Here is a 19878-nt window from a genome sequence, read left to right on the forward strand (position 1 = left end):
GTGGAGTTTGTAACAGACGTACTGCCCCAGATACTCAGGTTAGAGTAATGTCCCCACATGGTAGACACCCAGAATTACCAACGCTGGTGTTAGACTGGGGGGGGGGGGCACAGTAACAAATCTCACAACACCAGGTTAAAGTCCAACAGGTTTATTAGGAATCACGAGCTTTCGGAGTGCTGCTCCTTCATCAGGTGAGTGACCCCAAGTAAACCTGTTGGATTTTAATCTGGCGTTGTGAGTCTACTTAATATATTCCGAGAGCAATCTTTTCCTCAGCTCCAGTGTTTTCATATCTTTGTGAAAATGTCCATGGTAAACCAGGCTTTATTTTGTTTGAAAGTCATGCTGTTTTTTCTCTCCTGCATTAGTTGAACAGCAGCCTGGAGATGAATCCTGGCGAGTTGGTGAGCCTATTGCTGAGGCTGAGAGGGCCAGACTGGTACTAAACGATGGGTCAATGTGGGTAAACAAATCGGGAGCTGGTGTACCTTAGACAGGCACATGAGTGGGTTGGAGATGGGTGGATATAGGAGATTGTTTCAAATAAGGGTCATTAGCATTGGGGCGTCCCTGGTAATGTAAATGGATATGGTACAATAATAATGTTTTTTTCTCCTTTTCATTCACAGGTTTTAAGTCGGTCCACCTCGTGTCCAACGAGGGGCATACACGCGATGGGTCGTACTGGGGCTGCTCTTGGTTGTTCGAGATTGGCCTAGTGCTTCATGTCATTAGTGTGTGCCTAAACTGGACCAGATACTGGGCAAGACGACAGCTCAGTGACTATCACTGATTGCTGTGCAGACACATGGATTTGGGCCGGTGTCTGTGGGAGTTTGCGCATTTTCCCCGTGCTTGCGTGGGTTTTCTCCGGGTGCTCCGGTTTCCTCCCACACCCCAAAGATGTGCTCTTAGGCTGATTGGCAGGAATAAATTGTCCCTAAATCAGTTTCCCTCATTCTGGATGGCCATAAAACATTAGACAGGGGTCATGGGTGGAGAGGGGGACTGGTGGTGTTGAGATGGCGGCGCGGGCTCGTTGGGCCGAAGGGCCTGTTTCCTGGGCTGTTTTTGTTCTTTGTTCTTCATTGGGGTAGCACAGTGGTTAGCACTGCTGTTTCACAGCTCCAGGGTCCTGGGTTCGATTCCCAGCTCGGGTCACTGTCTGTGTGGAGTTTGCACATTCTCCTCGTGTCTGCGTGGGTTTCCTCCGGGTGCTCCGGTTTCTTCCCACAGTCCAAAGATGTGCGGGTTAGGTTGATTGGACATGCTAAGAAATTGCCCCTTAGGGATGGGTAGGTTAGAGGGATTAGTGGGTATAATATGTAGGGATATGGGGATAGGATTGTGTTCGGTGCAGACTCGATGGGCCAAAGGGTTCTATTGTGCCAACAAACTCTACTTCAGCCTCGGTTATCACACGTTCACTGGTTAAGGCAACCCCACACAGGCGGATCGCATCCATCCAGCCAGCATCCTTGTGACTCAAGGATTTTCCAAGGAAAATCAACGCCTTTGTGAGCATTTCCTAGGGAGGGCCTGTGGCCCCTACCATTACCACAGGAAGGAGGGGGAACGGGGCAAGTGTCCTGCAGACTCTACCAATACCACACCCAGGGAGGGGGGGGGCCAGTGTCTTAAACATTTTACATCTTTGAAAACCATAACGTATAAATTATCTAAATTATTTATATTACATTGTAAGCGATATCTAACAAATAGCATCATGTGCAACTATGGTACAGAATATTTTACAGGACTTTTACAATATATACAAATAAATACCAACTCAAATAGTGAACACAGAATCTAAACGGTGAGTCTTATTAGGGACAACATTTGCTCGGTTTGGTCCAGAGATACACTGCCGGTAAGATCTCTCAGTGGTTGTGACCATGGACGCTGCAATAGATAAACACAACATCAACAACTCACACTCGTTGACACACTCAACTCTCTCAATCCTCTCTGCAGAGACGTTTGATTTTGCTGGTCTTCACCGCCATGGAACTGATGGGCCAAATGGCCTCATTCTGTCCTGCAATGATCTCGTTCTGACAGGATCTCTGTCAGTTGGAGGGGAAGATGGCAGTCTCTCTCCGTCCATCCCCTTCGCTGCACTCAAACTGCTGATAACTTCAAAGCACGAACTGGTTAGTGACAAAGATATGGAAACTTGACACGTTTTTAAGATGGTTCCTCGTTAACCCAGTGTTCTTGAGTGGTGAGAGGCCTCGCTACTGTGGCATTTCTTTAAATTTGTAGAAGTGCAGTGTTGCTTTGCCAAGTGCAACTTGACAAAGCAACCTTTCAATTTTTAAAGCCTCTCTTCCCTCAGTCACACCCCCCCCCGTTCACCAACCCCCCCAATGCTCTGTCAGAACAGTCGCCCCCTCCCTCCCAACCCCTCAGGAACACAATGGTGCCAACATCGCACGTGACTCAGTAGATCAGATAACGCATTCCTATCATCTGCCCTCGGTTCCGACGGAACATTCCAGAAGTGGCAGGCAGGATGTGGACAGAAACCACCGAGAGGTTGGGAGGGAATAATGGACCCGAGAGTCCAAACTGCGAGCTCGAAGGAAAAGGTGAATTTGAGATGTTACTGCCCTCTCACCAGGTGAGTTTTCCAATTCCTGACAGGCAATTAAATTGCTCCAATCTTCGGGTCTCAACATGTCTGCCTCAACCTAGTACTTCGCGTCGTTCTGTGTGCTTAAAACTGGACCAGCAGATGGGCACCACAACAGCTCAGAGACTGTCACTGTTTGGAAGGACTGGGTTATGAGGAAAGATTGAGCAAATTGGGGCTGTTTTCCCTTGAAAGACGGCGACTGAGGGGGGATCTAATAGAGGTGTATAAGATTATGAAGGGTATAGATAGAGTAAACAGAGGTAAGCAATTTCCTATGTTAGAGACACACAGTACGAGGGGCCATTGGCTTAGGGTGACAGGGGGAGAGATATAACACAGATATTAGAGGGAGGTTTTTCACACAGAGGGTAGTGGGGGTATGGAATGCTCTGCCAAGTAAGGTGGTGGAGGCAAACACGCTAGAGTTGTTTAAGAGTAACTTAGACAGGCACAAGTGGGTTGGAGATGGGAGGATATAGGAGATTGTTTTAAATAAGGTTCATTAGCATTGGGGCGTCCCTGGTAATGTTTAAGGATGTGGAATGAGACTAATGCTTTTCTCTTTTAATTCACAGGTTTTAAGTCGGTCCGCCTTGTTGTCCAACGAGGGGCATACACACGATGGGTCGTACTGGGGCTGCTCTTGGCTGTTCGAGATTGGCCTAGTGCTTCATGTCGTTAGTGTGCGCCTAAACTGGACCAGATACTGGGCAAGACGACAGCTCAGTGACTATCACTGATTGCTGTGCAGACACATGGATTTGGGCCGGTGTCTGCGGGAGTTTGCGCATTCTCCCCGTGCTTGCGTGGGTTTTCTCCGGGTGCTCCGGTTTCCTCCCACACCCCAAAGATGTGCTCTTAGGCTGATTGGCAGGAATAAATTGTCCCTAAATCAGTTTCCCTCATTCTGGATGGCCATAAAACATTAGACAAGGGTCGTGGGTGGAGAGGGGGACTGGTGGTGTTGAGATGGCAGCGCGGGCTCGTTGGGCCGAAGGGCCTGTTTCCCGGGCTGGGTTGTTCTTTGTTCTTTGTAACTTCCAAGTGTCTGGATATTGGGAAGAAGAAGCTTCACAGAGAGAGAGAGAGAGGGGCTTCCTTTTTTATTCATTAATTGATGGGGTGTAGGCGTGGCTGGGCGAGCATTTACTGCCTATCCCTGAGTCACCCACATTGCTGGGGCTCTGCAGTCACATGTAGGCCAGACCAGGCAAGGATGGCAGATTTCCTTCCCGAAAGGACATTAGTGAACCAGATGGGCTTTTCTGAAAACGGTTTCATGGTCACCAGTGGAATTTTAATTCTTACTAATCTTAATTTTTACTGAGTTTGAATTAAACAATCTGATGTGGTGGGACTGGGAGCCAGAGCGTTGCCCTTGCTCTCAAATCAGTGACAATGTCACTACACCACTACCTCCCCGTGGTGGGCTGGGACACTCCACCGTTCTGTGGACCCCGGCTGATTATCTGCAGGGGGGCAGCATTTGAGTTTGGAGATGGTGGGAGGAGGACATTGGGAGAGTTAGTTACAGCTCAGTCTTACCTGGATGATGTGAGCTTGGGTCTAGCCAGACATTTGACCAAAGTCACTTCCTGAGACGGGGAGATTCCAGCTGAGGAATCCTTTAAACAGAACGTCACCCTGGAGAGAGAGAGAGAGACCGGCGTGTGAATAGAACATAGAACATAGAACATAGAACATTACAGCGCAGAACAGGCCCTTCGGCCCACGATGTTGCGCCGACCAGTTAAAAAACAATGACCCTCTAACCTAAACCAATCCCTTTCCATCCATAAACCTATCCACGGATCTCTTAAACGCCCCCAAACTAGGCGCATTTACCACCGCAGCAGGCAGGGCATTCCAATCCCTCACCACCCTCTGGGTAAAGAACCTGCCCCTGACATCCGTCCTATAACTACCTCCCCTTAATTTAAAGCTATGCCCCCTCGTGCTAGCTTTCTCCATCCGAGGAAAAAGGCTATCACTGTCCACCCTATCTAAACCTCTAATCATCTTATATGTTTCAATAAGATTCCCTCTTAGCCGCCTTCTTTCCAACGAAAACAACCCTAAATCCCTCAGTCTCTCCTCATAGGACCTCCCCACCATACCAGGCAACATCCTGGTAAACCTCCTCTGCACCCTCTCCAAAGCCTCCACATCCTTCCTGTAATGTGGGGACCAGAACTGCACACAGTACTCCAAGTGCGGCCGCACCAGAGAATCAGCTTAAACTGAGACAACACGGGAACAGAATTCACATTGCTTTTTTTCGTAATGCCTCATTATCTAAACAGCACTCACATCCAAAAGCTGATTTTTTTACTCATCCATTCACTTATGGATTTTCCATTCTTCGGATCCCCTCCTGTCCCCAAGAGAAGGATTATCAGGATTCTATAGATTCCCCAGTGTGGGATATACCGGACAGAAGTCTTGGATTTTATTCACCTCGCCATCACTGCCAGCGAGAATGGAGAATATGGCAAACAGCCAGAACTCCACTCACTGCAGTGGGACTGGAGAATCCCAGCCCCGGGGGCGAGGTCGGAGAATCCCAGTCCCGGAGCGAGGTCGGAGAATCCCAGCCCTGGGGGTGAGGTCGGAGAATCCCAGCCCCGGGGGCGAGGTCGGAGAATCCCAGTCCCGGAGCGAGGTCGGAGAATCCCAGCTGCAGGGTGAGGTCGGAGAATCCCAGCCCCGGAGGCGAGGTCGGAGAATCCCAGTCCCGGAGCGAGGTCGGAGAATCCCAGCCCCGGGGGCAAGGTCGGAGAATCCCAGTCCCGGAGCGAGGTCGGAGAATCCCAGCCCCGGGGGCGAGGTCGGAGAATCCCAGTCCCGGAGCGAGGTCGGAGAATCCCAGTCCCGGGGGCGAGGTCGGAGAATCCCAGTCCCGGGGGCGAGGTCGGAGAATCCCAGCCCCGGGGGCGAGGTCGGAGAATCCCAGTCCCGGAGCGAGGTCGGAGAATCCCAGCCCCGGGGGCGAGGTCGGAGAATCCCAGTCCCGGAGCGAGGTCGGAGAATCCCAGTCCCGGGGGCGAGGTCGGAGAATCCCAGTCCCGGGGGCGAGGTCGGAGAATCCCAGTCCCGGGGGCGAGGTCGGAGAATCCCAGTCCCGGGGGCGAGGTCGGAGAATCCCAGCCCCGGGGGCGAGGTCGGAGAATCCCAGTCCCGGGGGCGAGGTCGGAGAATCCCAGCCCCGGGGGCGAGGTCGGAGAATCCCAGTCCCGGAGCGAGGTCGGAGAATCCCAGCCCCGGGGGCGAGGTCGGAGAATCCCAGTCCCGGAGCGAGGTCGGAGAATCCCAGTCCCGGGGGCGAGGTCGGAGAATCCCAGTCCCGGGGGCGAGGTCGGAGAATCCCAGTCCCGGGGGCGAGGTCGGAGAATCCCAGTCCCGGGGGTGAGGTCGGAGAATCCCAGTCCCGGGGGCGAGGTCGGAGAATCCCAGCCCCGGAGCGAGGTCGGAGAATCCCAGTCCCGGGGGCGAGGTCGGAGAATCCCAGTCCCGGGGGCGAGGTCGGAGAATCCCAGTCCCGGGGGCGAGGTCGGAGAATCCCAGTCCCGGGGGCGAGGTCGGAGAATCCCAGTCCCGGGGGTGAGGTCGGAGAATCCCAGCCCCGGGGGCGAGGTCGGAGAATCCCAGCCCCGGGGGCGAGGTCGGAGAATCCCAGTCCCGGAGCGAGGTCGGAGAATCCCAGTCCCGGGGGCGAGGTCGGAGAATCCCAGTCCCGGGGGCGAGGTCGGAGAATCCCAGTCCCGGGGGCGAGGTCGGAGAATCCCAGTCCCGGGGGTGAGGTCGGAGAATCCCAGTCCCGGGGGCGAGGTCGGAGAATCCCAGCCCCGGAGCGAGGTCGGAGAATCCCAGTCCCGGGGGCGAGGTCGGAGAATCCCAGTCCCGGGGGCGAGGTCGGAGAATCCCAGTCCCGGGGGCGAGGTCGGAGAATCCCAGTCCCGGGGGTGAGGTCGGAGAATCCCAGCCCCGGGGGCGAGGTCGGAGAATCCCAGTCCCGGAGCGAGGTCGGAGAATCCCAGTCCCGGGGGAGAGGGTCGGAGAATCCCAGCCCCGGGGGTGAGGTCGGAGAATCCCAGCCCCGGGGGCGAGGTCGGAGAATCCCAGTCCCGGAGCGAGGTCGGAGAATCCCAGTCCCGGGGGTGAGGTCGGAGAATCCCAGCCCCGGAGCGAGGTCGGAGAATCCCAGTCCCGGGGGCGAGGTCGGAGAATCCCAGACCCGGGGGCGAGGTCGGAGAATCCCAGCCCCGGAGCGAGGTCGGAGAATCCCAGTCCCGGGGGCGAGGTCGGAGAATCCCAGTCCCGGGGGTGAGGTCGGAGAATCCCAGTCCCGGGGGTGAGGTCGGAGAATCCCAGTCCCGGGGGCGAGGTCGGAGAATCCCAGCCCCGGAGCGAGGTCGGAGAATCCCAGCCCCGGGGGTGAGGTCGGAGAATCCCAGTCCCGGGGGTGAGGTTGGAGAATCCCAGTCCCGGGGGTGAGGTCGGAGAATCCCAGTCCCGGAGCGAGGTCGGAGAATCCCAGTCCCGGAGCGAGGTCGGAGAATACCAGTCCCGGAGCGAGGTCGGAGAATCCCAGTCCCGGAGCGAGGTCGGAGAATCCCAGTCCCGGGGGTGAGGTCGGAGAATCCCAGTCCCGGGGGTGAGGTCGGAGAATCCCAGTCCCGGAGCGAGGTCGGAGAATCCCAGTCCCGGGGGCGAGGTCGGAGAATCCCAGTCCCGGAGCGAGGTCGGAGAATCCCAGTCCCGGGGGAGAGGGTCGGAGAATCCCAGCCCCGGGGGTGAGGGTCGGAGAATCCCAGTCCCGGAGCGAGGTCGGAGAATCCCAGTCCCGGGGGCGAGGTCGGAGAATCCCAGCCCCGGGGGTGAGGTCGGAGAATCCCAGCCCCGGGGGCGAGGTCGGAGAATCCCAGTCCCGGAGCGAGGTCGGAGAATCCCAGTCCCGGGGGTGAGGTCGGAGAATCCCAGCCCCGGGGGTGAGGTCGGAGAATCCCAGTCCCGGGGGCGAGGTCGGAGAATCCCAGTCCCGGGGGCGAGGTCGGAGAATCCCAGTCCCGGAGCGAGGTCGGAGAATCCCAGTCCCGGGGGTGAGGTCGGAGAATCCCAGCCCCGGGGGCGAGGTCGGAGAATCCCAGTCCCGGAGCGAGGTCGGAGAATCCCAGTCCCGGGGGTGAGGTCGGAGAATCCCAGCCCCGGGGGCGAGGTCGGAGAATCCCAGTCCCGGGGGCGAGGTCGGAGAATCCCAGTCCCGGGGGTGAGGTCGGAGAATCCCAGTCCCGGGGGCGAGGTCGGAGAATCCCAGCCCCGGAGCGAGGTCGGAGAATCCCAGCCCCGGGGGTGAGGTCGGAGAATCCCAGTCCCGGGGGCGAGGTCGGAGAATCCCAGCCCCGGAGCGAGGTCGGAGAATCCCAGTCCCGGGGGTGAGGTTGGAGAATCCCAGTCCCGGGGGTGAGGTCGGAGAATCCCAGTCCCGGAGCGAGGTCGGAGAATCCCAGTCCCGGAGCGAGGTCGGAGAATCCCAGTCCCGGAGCGAGGTCGGAGAATCCCAGTCCCGGGGGTGAGGTCGGAGAATCCCAGTCCCGGGGGTGAGGTCGGAGAATCCCAGTCCCGGAGCGAGGTCGGAGAATCCCAGTCCCGGGGGCGAGGTCGGAGAATCCCAGTCCCGGAGCGAGGTCGGAGAATCCCAGTCCCGGGGGAGAGGGTCGGAGAATCCCAGCCCCGGGGGTGAGGGTCGGAGAATCCCAGTCCCGGAGCGAGGTCGGAGAATCCCAGTCCCGGAGCGAGGTCGGAGAATCCCAGTCCCGGGGGCGAGGTCGGAGAATCCCAGCCCCGGGGGCGAGGTCGGAGAATCCCAGTCCCGGAGCGAGGTCGGAGAATCCCAGTCCCGGGGGTGAGGTCGGAGAATCCCAGCCCCGGGGGTGAGGTCGGAGAATCCCAGTCCCGGGGGCGAGGTCGGAGAATCCCAGTCCCGGGGGCGAGGTCGGAGAATCCCAGTCCCGGGGGTGAGGTCGGAGAATCCCAGTCCCGGGGGCGAGGTCGGAGAATCCCAGTCCCGGGGGCGAGGTCGGAGAATCCCAGTCCCGGGGGCGAGGTCGGAGAATCCCAGTCCCGGGGGTGAGGGTCGGAGAATCCCAGTCCCGGGGGTGAGGTCGGAGAATCCCAGCCCCGGAGTGAGGTCGGAGAATCCCAGCCATTGATTCAGGAATGTTGAGAGCACTCTGTCCACTCTGGCACAGAGAGTTATCCCAGCTTGGAATTCCTCACATTCAGATAAACATCACACCAAGAGCATTAACCAACCTTCCCAACAACTCACAATTCCTGCACCCACGCTCTGCTTTGAGATGCCACATGATCCTAATACAGCACTGACCCACAACAGTGTCCAAACCAGACGTATCTATACCAGACCTTGGTGAGACCACATTTAGAATATTGTGTGCAATTCTGGTCATCTCACTATAAGAAGGATGTGGAAGTATTGGAGGGAGTGCAGAGGGGATTTACCAGGATGCTGCCTGGTTTGGAGGGTAGGTCTTATGAGGAAAGGTTGAGGGAGCTGGGGCTTTTCTCTTTGGAGTGGAGGGGGATGAGAGGCGACTTAATAGAGGTTTATAAGATGATGAGAGGGATTGATAGAGTGGATGTTCAGAGACTATTTCCTCGGATGGATGTAGCTGTTACTAGGGGGCATAACTATAAGGTTCATGATGGGAGATATAGGAGGGATGTCCGAGGTAGATTCTTCACTCAGAGAGTGGTTGGGGTGCGGAATGCACTGCCTGCTGTGATAGTGGAGTCGGACACTTTAGGAACTTTCAAGCAGTTATAGGATAGGCACATGGAGCACACCAGAATGATAGGGAGTGGGATAGCTTGATCTTGGGTTTGGACATAGCTCGGTACAACATTGAGGGCCGGAGGGCCTGTATTGTGCTGTACTGTTCTATGTTTCTATGTTCTATCTGTGTTCAAACCTGTCATCCCTGAGGGTGAGAGTGTGGAGAGCAAGGGAAACACATCCCAACATCCCGCTGGGACATTTTACAGACCCTCCGCTGGTGGAATCATCCAGTCCCGATGAAGTCAATGGAGTTTTGAATGGCTGGCTGCATTTTCCAGCCCTGCCCTTGCTGCGATGGGACTGTAAGATTCGGTAAAAAGTCTGACAACACCAGGTTTTAGTCCAACCTATTTATTTGATAATATTCTCACTAGCTTTCGAGGGGACAGCCTCTTCGTCAGGTGAATGGCTCTCCATTCACCTGACGAAGAGGCTGTCCCCTCGAAAGCTAGTGAGAATATTATCAAATAAATAGGTTGGACTAAAACCTGGTGTTGTCAGACTTTTTACTGTGTTTACGCCAGTCCAACACCGGCATACCCACATCATGACTGTAAGATTCCACATTGGGTGTGAAAGGACCTCCTCCAGCCAGTGATGATGAACTAAATCTCAGGCGGTCGTGGCCACGCTGAGTGTCAGGTGGAAACCTGTCCCCATCCTGATGGATTAGAAGTGATTTTTTTCCCCCAGAGGATGCACACAGTGAGGTGGGGGTTAATCAGCTGCTGTGTGGAAGGAATGGTAAAGGAATGGCTGGAATAATTCAGGGATAATTATAGCCGATGCCGGCATGGTGACATAAGGTGCAACACGGTGACACACTGGTTAGCACCAGGGACCCGGGTTCAATTCCCAGCTCGGGTCACTGTTTGTGTGGAGTTTGCACATTCTCCCCATGTCTGCGTGGGTTTTCTCCGGTTGCTCCTGTTTCCTCCCACAGTCCAAAGATGTGCAAAGGGTTAAGTGAATCATAAGCATAGAACCCTACAGTGCAGAACGAGGCCCTTCGGCCCATTGAGTCTGCACCGAACACAATCCCACCCAGGCCCTACCCCCATATCCCTACGTATTATACCCACTAATCCCTCTAACCTACACATCCCTGGACACTAAGGGGCAATTTCTTAGCACGGCCAATCAACCTAACCCCCACATCTTTGGACTGTGGGAGGAAACCGGAGCACCCGGAGGAAACCCACGCAGACACGAGGAGAATGTGCACACTCCACACAGACAGTGACCCGAGCCGGGAATCGAACCCAGGACCCTGGAGCTGTGAAGCAGCAGTGCTAACCCACCGTGCTAACGTGCCATCCCAAGTTGATTGGCCATACTAAATTGTCCCTAGTGTCAGGGGGATTAGCAGGGTAAACATATGGGGGTTACGGGATAGGGCCTGGGTGCGACTGTGGTCGGTGCAGACTCGATGGGCCGAATGGCCTCCGAATGGCACTGTAGGGATTCTCTGATTGAATGTTTTTTAAAAAAAAACTTGATAATCACAGAAGAAACAGAGGGATGTGTTAATGAGGAGGGAGTGTGAGGAGACTTGTTTGGAGGGTAAGCTCTGGGATAGACCAATTGGGCTGGATGTAATTCTGTTCATGTCACACAAGATAAGACCAAGAATAATCAGTACCCCCTGTGCCGAGAAGACAGTTAAAGATGGAAACTGAACATAAGAAATAGGAGCAGGAGTAGGCCATCTAGCCCTTCGAGCCTGCCCCGCCATTCAATAAGATCATGGCTGATCTGAAGTGGGTCAGTTCCACTTTCCCGCTTTCTCCCCACAACCCTTAATTCCCCTGTCTATCAGAAACCTATCTACCCGTGACTTAAATATATTCAGCGAGGTAGCCTCCACCACTTCAACGGGCAGAGAATTCCAGAGATTCACCACCCTTTGAGTGAAGAAGTTCCTCCTCAACTCCGTTCTAAACTGTCCCCCCCCTTATCTTGAGGCTGTGCCCTCTAGTCCTACTGTCCTTTCTAAGTGGGAAGAATCTCTCTACCTCTACCCTATCCATCCCCTTCATTATCTTATACGTCTCTATAAGATCCCCCCTCATCCTTCTAAACTGCACCCATTTATTTGACTGTTTATATCTGGAGAGAGGTTCACTGAACCTCAGATAGAGAAGATTGTTCCTCACTCATAATGAAAGAACAGCCAATCAGCTCAGAAAATACTTTGTCCAAATTGCTTTACCTTTTTTGTGTCTCTCCACATTTCACCCGGATCCTTTCCACGTGGATATCGAAGTCGGAGGTGATTGCGGAGCCCCAGAGTGGGAGCTTGTACCAGGTGATGGAATTCCTCATCCTTTTCCACAGTGAATTCCAAGTTAAGGAGGACTCCCATTTAAACTTAATCAGCAACAGATCTCCGACATCCACCTCGGTCACCACCAGGAATGACTGAGTCTTGTTGGGGGTAAATCTCTCTACGCTAAATAAAGGAGAGAGAGAGACCAGTTAGATGGGTAACAGCTTCAAGTGATTGGTCATGGGGGAGAGTGTGGCTGATGTCAACTCTTGCTGGAATGATTGTTTGGTGATGGGGGGGGACACTGACACTTTGACATTAAGTGGCAGTAATAAAAATGGAAAATGTCAGAAGCACTCAGCATGGGGAGAGAAACAGAGTTAACGTTTCCAGTACCTTACACCAGACCCAGGAACAAGAGAAATGTAATAGGTTTTGTGCAGGTGGAATGGAAGCAGCAAGGTCTGCTCAGACAGAAGATTGGAAGACTTTAAAACAATAAATTAGGACTTACATATAGAACATAGAACACTACAGCACAAACAGGCCCTTCGGCCCACAAGCTGCACCGATCGTATCCATACCTACCAGGCCATAGAACTATCTGTAACTCCCAATCCCATTAAATCCCATATACTCATCCAGAAGTCTTTTAAAAGACCCCAGCGAGTTCGCCTCCACCACCACCGAAGGCAGCCGATTCCACTCACTCACCACCCTCTGAGTGAGAAACTTACCCCTAACATCTCCTCTGTACCTGCTCCCCAGCACCTTAAACCTGTGTCCTCTCGTAGTGACCATTTCAGCCCTGGGAAATAGCCTCTGAGAATCCACCCTATCTATACCTCTCAACATCTTATAAACCTCTATCAGGTCGCCTCTCAACCTTCGTCTCTCCAGGGAGAAGAGTCCCAGCTCCCTCAACCTATCTTCATAAGGCATGCCTCCCAATCCAGGCAACATCCTTGTAAATCTCCTCTGCACCCTCTCAATAGCTTTCACATCCTTCCTGTAGTGAGGCGACCAGAACTGCGCACAGTACTCCAAGTGGGGTCTGACAAGGGTCTTATAAAGTTGCAGCATTACCTCCCGACTCCTAAACTCAATCCCTCGATTAATGAAGGCCAGTACACCATACGCCTTCTTGACCACATCCTCCACCTGCGAGGCTGATTTAAGAGTCCTATGGACCCGGACCCCAAGATCCTGCTGCTCCTCAACCCAGCTAAGACTCCTACCCTTGATATTGTACTCCTGCATCCCATTGATATTACATAGAACATAGAACACTACAGCACAAACAGGCCCTTCGGCCCACAAGTTGCACCGATCATATCCATACCTACCAGGCCATAGAACTATTTGTAACCCCCAATCCCATTAAATCCCATATACTCATCCAGAAGTCTTTTAAAAGACCCCAGCGAGTTCGCCTCTACCACCACCGACGGCAGCCGATTCCACTCACTCACCACCCTCTGAGTGAAAAACTTACCCCTGACATCTCCTCTGTACCTGCTCCCCAGCACCTTAAACCTGTGTCCTCTCGTAGCGCCCATTTCAGCCCTGGGAAATAGCCTCCGAGAATCCACCCTATCTATTCCTCTCAACATTTTATAAACCTCTATCAGGTCACCTCTCAACCTTCGTCTCTCCAGGGAGAAGAGACCGAGCTCCCTCAACCTATTTTGATGGGAATAGTCAGAGAGGGAAGGGGAAAAAAGGCCTTTTAGTTTAATCCCTGTTACAGGGAAAATGTTCCAAGCTATTATTAAAGCTGTTACAGCGGTGCACTTAAAAAACACAAGGTAATCAGGCAGAGTCAACATGGTTTTGTGAAAGGGAAATCATGTTGAACCAATTTATTAGTTATTAAAAAAGTAATGTGTAGGTAAAGGGGAATCAGTGAATGTACTGTACTCGGATTGCCAGAAGGCATTTGATAAGGTTATTGTGGAAAATAAAAGCTCATGGTGTAGGAGGTAACATTGGCACGGATAACGGATTGGCTGGCTAACAGGGAACAGAGTTGGCATAAATGGCTCATTTCCTGGTTGGTACGATGTAACACATGGTGTGCCACAGGGAGCAGCGCTGGGGTCTCAACTCTTAATGATTTACACAAATGATTCACATGGGGTGTCTGAAGATACAGTTGCTAAATTTTCTGCTGGTACAAAGACGAAAAGAAAGTAAATTGTGAAGAGAACATAAAGAGGCTACTAAAGGATTAGATGAGCAGGCACAAATCTAGCAAACGGACTATAATATGGGGAAGTGTGAGGTTGTCCAATTTGGCAGGAAGAATAAAAAAGTGGCATTCTATCTAAACGATGAGAAATAACAGAGTTCTGAGATGCAGAGGGATCTGGGAGTCAGAATGCATGAATCACCAAGTCTTATATGCTGGTTCAACAAGTAGTTAGCAAAGCTAATGGAATGTTATTGGTTATTACGAGGGGAATTGAATACACGAGTGTGGAGATTATACCTCAGTGACACAGGATATTGGTGAGACTGCGTCTGGAATACTGTGTACACTTTCACCTCCTTATTTAAGGAAGGATGTAAATGCATTGGAAGCAGTTCAGAGAAGGTTTACCAGACTGATACCTGAAATGGGTGGTTGTCTGTTGAGGTAAGGTTAGCCAGGCTAGGCTAGTATCTGCTGGAATTTAGAAGAATAAGAGATGACTTGACAGGGTGGATGTGGAGAGAGTATTTCCTCTTGTGGGAGAACCTAGGACGAGGAGGTCACTGTTTACAAATAAGGGGTTACTCATTGAGGACAGAGAGGAAGAAAACCCTTTTCTCTCAGAGAATTGGAAGATTCTGGAATTCATTTCCTCGAAAGGTGGTTATAGAGTCATAGAGGTTTACAGCACAGGCCCTTCAGCCCAACATGTCCCTGCCACCCAGTTTTTATCATTAAGCCAGTCCCAATTGCCCACATTTGGTCCCTATCCCTCTATACCCATCTTACCCATGTAACAGCCTCAATGCTTTTTAAAAGACAAAATTGTACCCACCTCTACTACTATCTCTGGCAGCTCGTTCCAGACACTCACCACCCTCTGTGTGAAACTATTGCCCCTCTGGACACTTTTGCATCTCTCCCCTCTCACCTTAAACCTGTGCCCTCTAGTTTTAGACTCCCCTTCTGTTGGGGAAAGATATTGACTATCTACCTTGTCTATGCCCCTCATTATTTTATAGATTTCTATAAAATAGAGATGGCCTTTATAAATCGGAGTATCGAGTATAAACGTTGGAGTGTTATGGTAAGGTTATATAAGGCATTGGTGAGGCCGAATTTAGAGTATTGTGTACAGTTTTGGTCACCTAGTTACAGGAAGGATGTAAATAAGGTTGAAAGAGTGCAGAGAAGGGTTCACAAGGATGTTGCTGGGACTTGAGAAGCTGAGTTACAGACAGAGATTGAATAGGTTAGGACTTTATTCCCTGGAGAATGAGGGGAGATTTGATAGAGGTGTATAAGATTTTAAGAACATAAGAACATAAGAAATAGGAGCAGGAGTAGGCCATCTAGCCCTTCGAGCCTGCCCTGCCATTCAATAAGATCATGGCTGATCTGTTGTGGCTCAGTTCCACTTTCCCGCCCTCTCCCCATAACCCTTAATCCCCTCTCTTATCAAGAACCCATCAACCCGCTTCTTAAAAATATTTAGCGAGGCAGCCTCCACCACTTCAACGGGCAGAGAATTCCAGAGATTCACCACCCTTTGAGTGAAGAAGTTCCTCCTCAACTCCGTTCTAAACCGCCTCCCCTTTATCTTGAGGCTGTGCCCCCTAGTCCTACTGTCTTTTTTGAGCGGGAAGAGTCTCTCCACCTCTATCCTATCCATCCCATTCATCATCTTATACGTCTCAATGAGATCTCCCCTCATTCTTCTAAACTCTAACGAGTACAAGCCTAGTTTATTCAGCCTCTCCTCATAGCTCAATCCCCTCAACTCCGGTATCAGCCTAGTAAACCTCCTCTGCACTCCCTCCAGGGCCAAAATATCCTTGCGCAGTATCGATAGAGTGAATGCAAGCAGGCATTTTCCACTGAGGCTAGAGGAGAAAAAAACCAGAGGGCATGGGTTAAGGGTGAAAGGAGAAAAGTTTAAAGGGAATATTAGAGGGGGGGATTCTTCACACAGAGAGTGGTGGGAGAATGGAATGAGCTGCCGGATAAAAGTGGTAAATGCGGGGTCACTTTTAACATTTAAGAAAAGCTTGGACGGGTTCATGGATGAGAGGGGTGTGGAGGGATATGGTCCAAGTGCAGGTCAGTGGGACTAGGCAAAAAATGGTTCGGCACAGACAAGGGCCAAAAGGTCTGTTTCTGAGCTGTAATTTTCTATGGTTCTAAGATCACCTCTCAGCCTCCTATGATCCAGAGAAAAAGAAGTCCCAGTCTACCCAGCCTCTCCTTATAACTCAATCCATCAGGTGCCAGTAGCATCCTAGTAAATCTTTTCTGCACTCTTTCTAGTTTAATAATATCCTTTCTATAATAAGACAGCCAGAATTGTACACAGTATTCTAAGTGTGGCCTTATCAATGTCTTGTACAACTTCAACAAGACATTTCAACTCCTGTATTCAATGTTCTGACCAATGAAACCAAGAATGCTTACTGCCTTCTTCACCACTCTGTCCACCTGTGACTCCACTTTCAAGGAGCTATGAACATGTACCCCAAGATTTCTTTGTTCTGTAACTCTCCCCAACGCCCTACCATTAACTGAGTAAGTCCTGCCCTGGTTCAATCTACCAAAATGCATCACCTCGTATTTATCTACATTAAATTCCATTTGCTATTCATCGGCCCACCAGTCCAAATGATCAAGATTCTGTTGCACTGTCCACCAATCTTAGTGTCATCTGAAAACTTACTAACCATACCCCATAAATTCTCATCCAAATCATTAATATAAATAACAAATAACAGTGGGCCCAGCACCGATCCCTGAGGCACACTGCTGGTCACAGGCCTCCACTTTGAAAAACAACCCTCTACAACCACTATCTTCTATCGTCAAGCAAATTTTGTATCCAATTGGCTACCTCATCCTGAATCCCATGAGATTTAACCTTATGCAAGAACCTACCATGTGGTACCTTGTCAAAGACCTTGCTAAGGTTAACAGGTAGACAAAAACTGTGCTGCCCTCATCTACCTTCTTGGTTACCCCTTCAAAAAACTCAATCAAATTTGTGAGACATGATTTTCCACTCACAAGGCCATGCTGACTGACCCTAATCTGTCCTTGCTCTTTAAGTATCTGTCTTTCAGAATACACCTCACCAAGGTCCGGTATAGTTACAGCATAACCCCACGGCTCTTAAACTCAAACCCCCTGTTAATAAACGCTAACACACTATAAGCCTTCTTCACGGCTCTACCCACTTGAGTGGCAACCTTCAGAGATCTGTGGATATGAACCCCAAGATCTCTCTGTTCCTCCACATTCCCTCAGAACCCTGCTATCCGCATTCAAATTTGTCCTACCAAAATGAATCACCTCGCACTTATCAGGGTTAAACTCCATCTGCCACTTTTCAGCCCAGCTCTGCATCCTATCAACGTCTCTTTGCAGCCTACAAGAGCCCTCCACCTCATCCACTATTCCACCAATCTTGGTGTCATCAGCAAATTTACTGACCCACCCTTCAGCCCCCTCCTCCAAGTCATTGATAAAAATCACAAATAACAGAGGACCCAGCACTGATCCCTGTGATACACCGCTGGTAACTGGCCTCCAGTCTGAAAATATTCCCTCCACCACCACCCTCTGTCTTCTATGAGACAGCCAGTTACTTATCCAATCGGCCAAATTTCCCTCTATCCCACACCTCCTTATCTTCTTCATGAGCCTACCATGGGGAACCTTATCAAACGCCTTACCAAAATCCATGTATACAACATCAACTGCTCTACCTTCATCTACACACTTAGTTACCTCCTCAAAGAATTCAATCAAATTTGTGAGGCAAGACTAACTCCTCTCGAATCTGTGCCGGGGGGAGTGACAGTCCTGTAAACAACGGTTTGTTGTTCAGTAGTGGGGGGGTCATTGTCCAGAGGGAGGTGGGAAGAGGGTCAGAATGTTGGCTCTTGGCCTCTGAGAGGTAAAGGTCAGCACCGTTGTCAATAGCTTTGATGACAATGTCTGGATTTAGAACTGAGAGTATTGCAAATTCAGAGAGAGCCGGCGTTGGACTGGGGTAAACACAGTAAGAAGCCTGACAACACCAAGGTGTTTAACACCAGGTTAAAGTCCAACAGGTTTATTTGGTAGCTGCCCCTTCATCAGGTGAGTGGGAAGTTCCGATCACAGACAGGGCATCTAAAGACCCAGTTTACAGATTAGAATGTGAGTCTTTACAGCTAATTAAGTCTGAAAGGTGCAGACAATGTGAGTGGAGAGAGCATTAAGTACAGGTTCAACATATTAACCATAGAAAGACACACACTCAGTTTACAGAATTGACAGTGTCACAGCGAGAGGTGGGGTTAGAAAAGCGATTAGAGAGAAGTGACGGGGAAGAAAGTTCTGGAAGGTTGATGGCATCCCCAGGTTGTTGGAGCTCGCACAGGCTAAAGGAAGAGAATGTTCTATTCCCTGTCCCAATCCCATTCCCGAGGGCTGTGTTCCTCGCTTCCCTTTACATTAATTATCGGAATACAGACAGCAGTGAGATCCTGGACGACACAAAGTCACTGCGCTCCGCCTCCTGCTCCCTCTCCGAACATTGCTATCACATTTTGTCTACTATTCTTGTCTGTCCCTCAGTCACTCTGCTGTCTGTCTGTCTCTCCGTCACTCTGCTGTCCGTCTGTCTCTCTGTCACTCTGCTGTCTGTCTGTCTCTCCATCACTCTGCTGTCCGTCTGTCTCTCTGTCACTCTGCTGTCTGTCTGTCTCTCCGTCACTCTGCTGTCTGTCTGTCTCTCCGTCACTCTGCTGTCTGTCTGTCTCTCCGTCACTCTGCTGTCCGTCTGTCTCTCCGTCACTCTGCTGTCCGTCTGTCCCTCAGTCACTCTGCTGTCTGTCTGTCTCTCTGTCACTCTGCTGTCTGTCTGTCTCTCCGTCACTCTGCTGTCCGTCTGTCTCTCCGTCACTCTGCTGTCCGTCTGTCCCTCAGTCACTCTGCTGTCTGTCTGTCTCTCTGTCACTCTGCTGTCTGTCTGTCTCTCCGTCACTCTGCTGTCCGTCTGTCCCTCAGTCACTCTGCTGTCTGTCTGTCTCTCCGTCACTCTGCTGTCTGTCTGTCTCTCCGTCACTCTGCTGTCCGTCTGTCTCTCTGTCACTCTGCTGTCCGTCTGTCTCTCAGTCACTCTGCTGTCCGTCTGTCTCTCCGTCACTCTACTGTCCGTCTGTCTCTCCGTCACTCTGCTGTCCGTCTGTCTCTCCGTCACTCTGCTGTCTGTCTGTCTCTCCGTCACTCTGCTGTCTGTCTGTCTCTCCGTCACTCTGCTGTCCGTCTGTCTCTCCGTCACTCTGCTGTCCGTCTGTCTCTCCGTCACTCTGCTGTCCGTCTGTCTCTCAGTCACTCTGCTGTCCGTCTGTCTCTCCGTCACTCTGCTGTCCGTCTGTCCCTCTGCTGTCCGTCTGTCCCTCCGTCACTCTGCTGTCCGTCTGTCTCTCCGTCACTCTGCTGTCCGTCTGTCCCTCTGCTGTCCGTCTGTCCCTCCGTCACTCTGCTGTCCGTCTGTCCCTCCGTCACTCTGCTGTCCGTCTGTTTCTCCGTCACTCTGCTGTCTGTCTGTCCCTCCGTCACTCTGCTGTCCGTCTGTTTCTCCGTCACTCTGCTGTCTGTCTGTCCCTCCGTCACTCTGCTGTCCGTCTGTCTCTCCGTCACTCTGCTGTCTGTCTGTCGCTCCGTCACTCTGCTGTCTGTCTGTCTCTCCGTCACTCTGCTGTCCGTCTGTCTCTCCGTCACTCTGCTGTCCGTCTGTCTCTCCGTCACTCTGCTGTCCGTCTGTCTCTCCGTCACTCTGCTGTCCGTCTGTCCCTCCGTCACTCTGCTGTCCGTCTGTCTCTCCGTCACTCTGCTGTCCGTCTGTCTCTCCGTCACTCTGCTGTCCGTCTGTCTCTCCG

At 51.8% G+C, this 19878-nt stretch overlaps 1 protein-coding gene across 1 annotated transcript; it reads right to left on the reverse strand.

Moving 5' to 3' along the window:
* Positions 1 to 1161: 1161 nt before the first annotated feature.
* LOC145340159 (lipoprotein lipase-like) lies at positions 1162 to 11973 on the reverse strand. Its single transcript, XM_080184590.1, has 3 exons — positions 11710 to 11973; positions 4187 to 4285; positions 1162 to 1905 (listed from the first exon to the last, which is right to left on the reverse strand). The coding sequence occupies exons 1-3, from the start codon at positions 11820 to 11822 to the stop codon at positions 1884 to 1886; spliced, it is 234 nt and encodes a 77-aa protein (XP_080040716.1). The 5' UTR covers positions 11823 to 11973; the 3' UTR covers positions 1162 to 1883.
* Positions 11974 to 19878: the final 7905 nt, after the last annotated feature.

The sequence above is a fragment of the Carcharhinus amblyrhynchos genome, unplaced genomic scaffold (genome assembly GCF_965287045.1).
Source record: "Carcharhinus amblyrhynchos unplaced genomic scaffold, sCarAmb.v2.hapA scaffold_809, whole genome shotgun sequence".
In the NCBI taxonomy this organism is placed as follows: domain Eukaryota; kingdom Metazoa; phylum Chordata; class Chondrichthyes; order Carcharhiniformes; family Carcharhinidae; genus Carcharhinus; species Carcharhinus amblyrhynchos.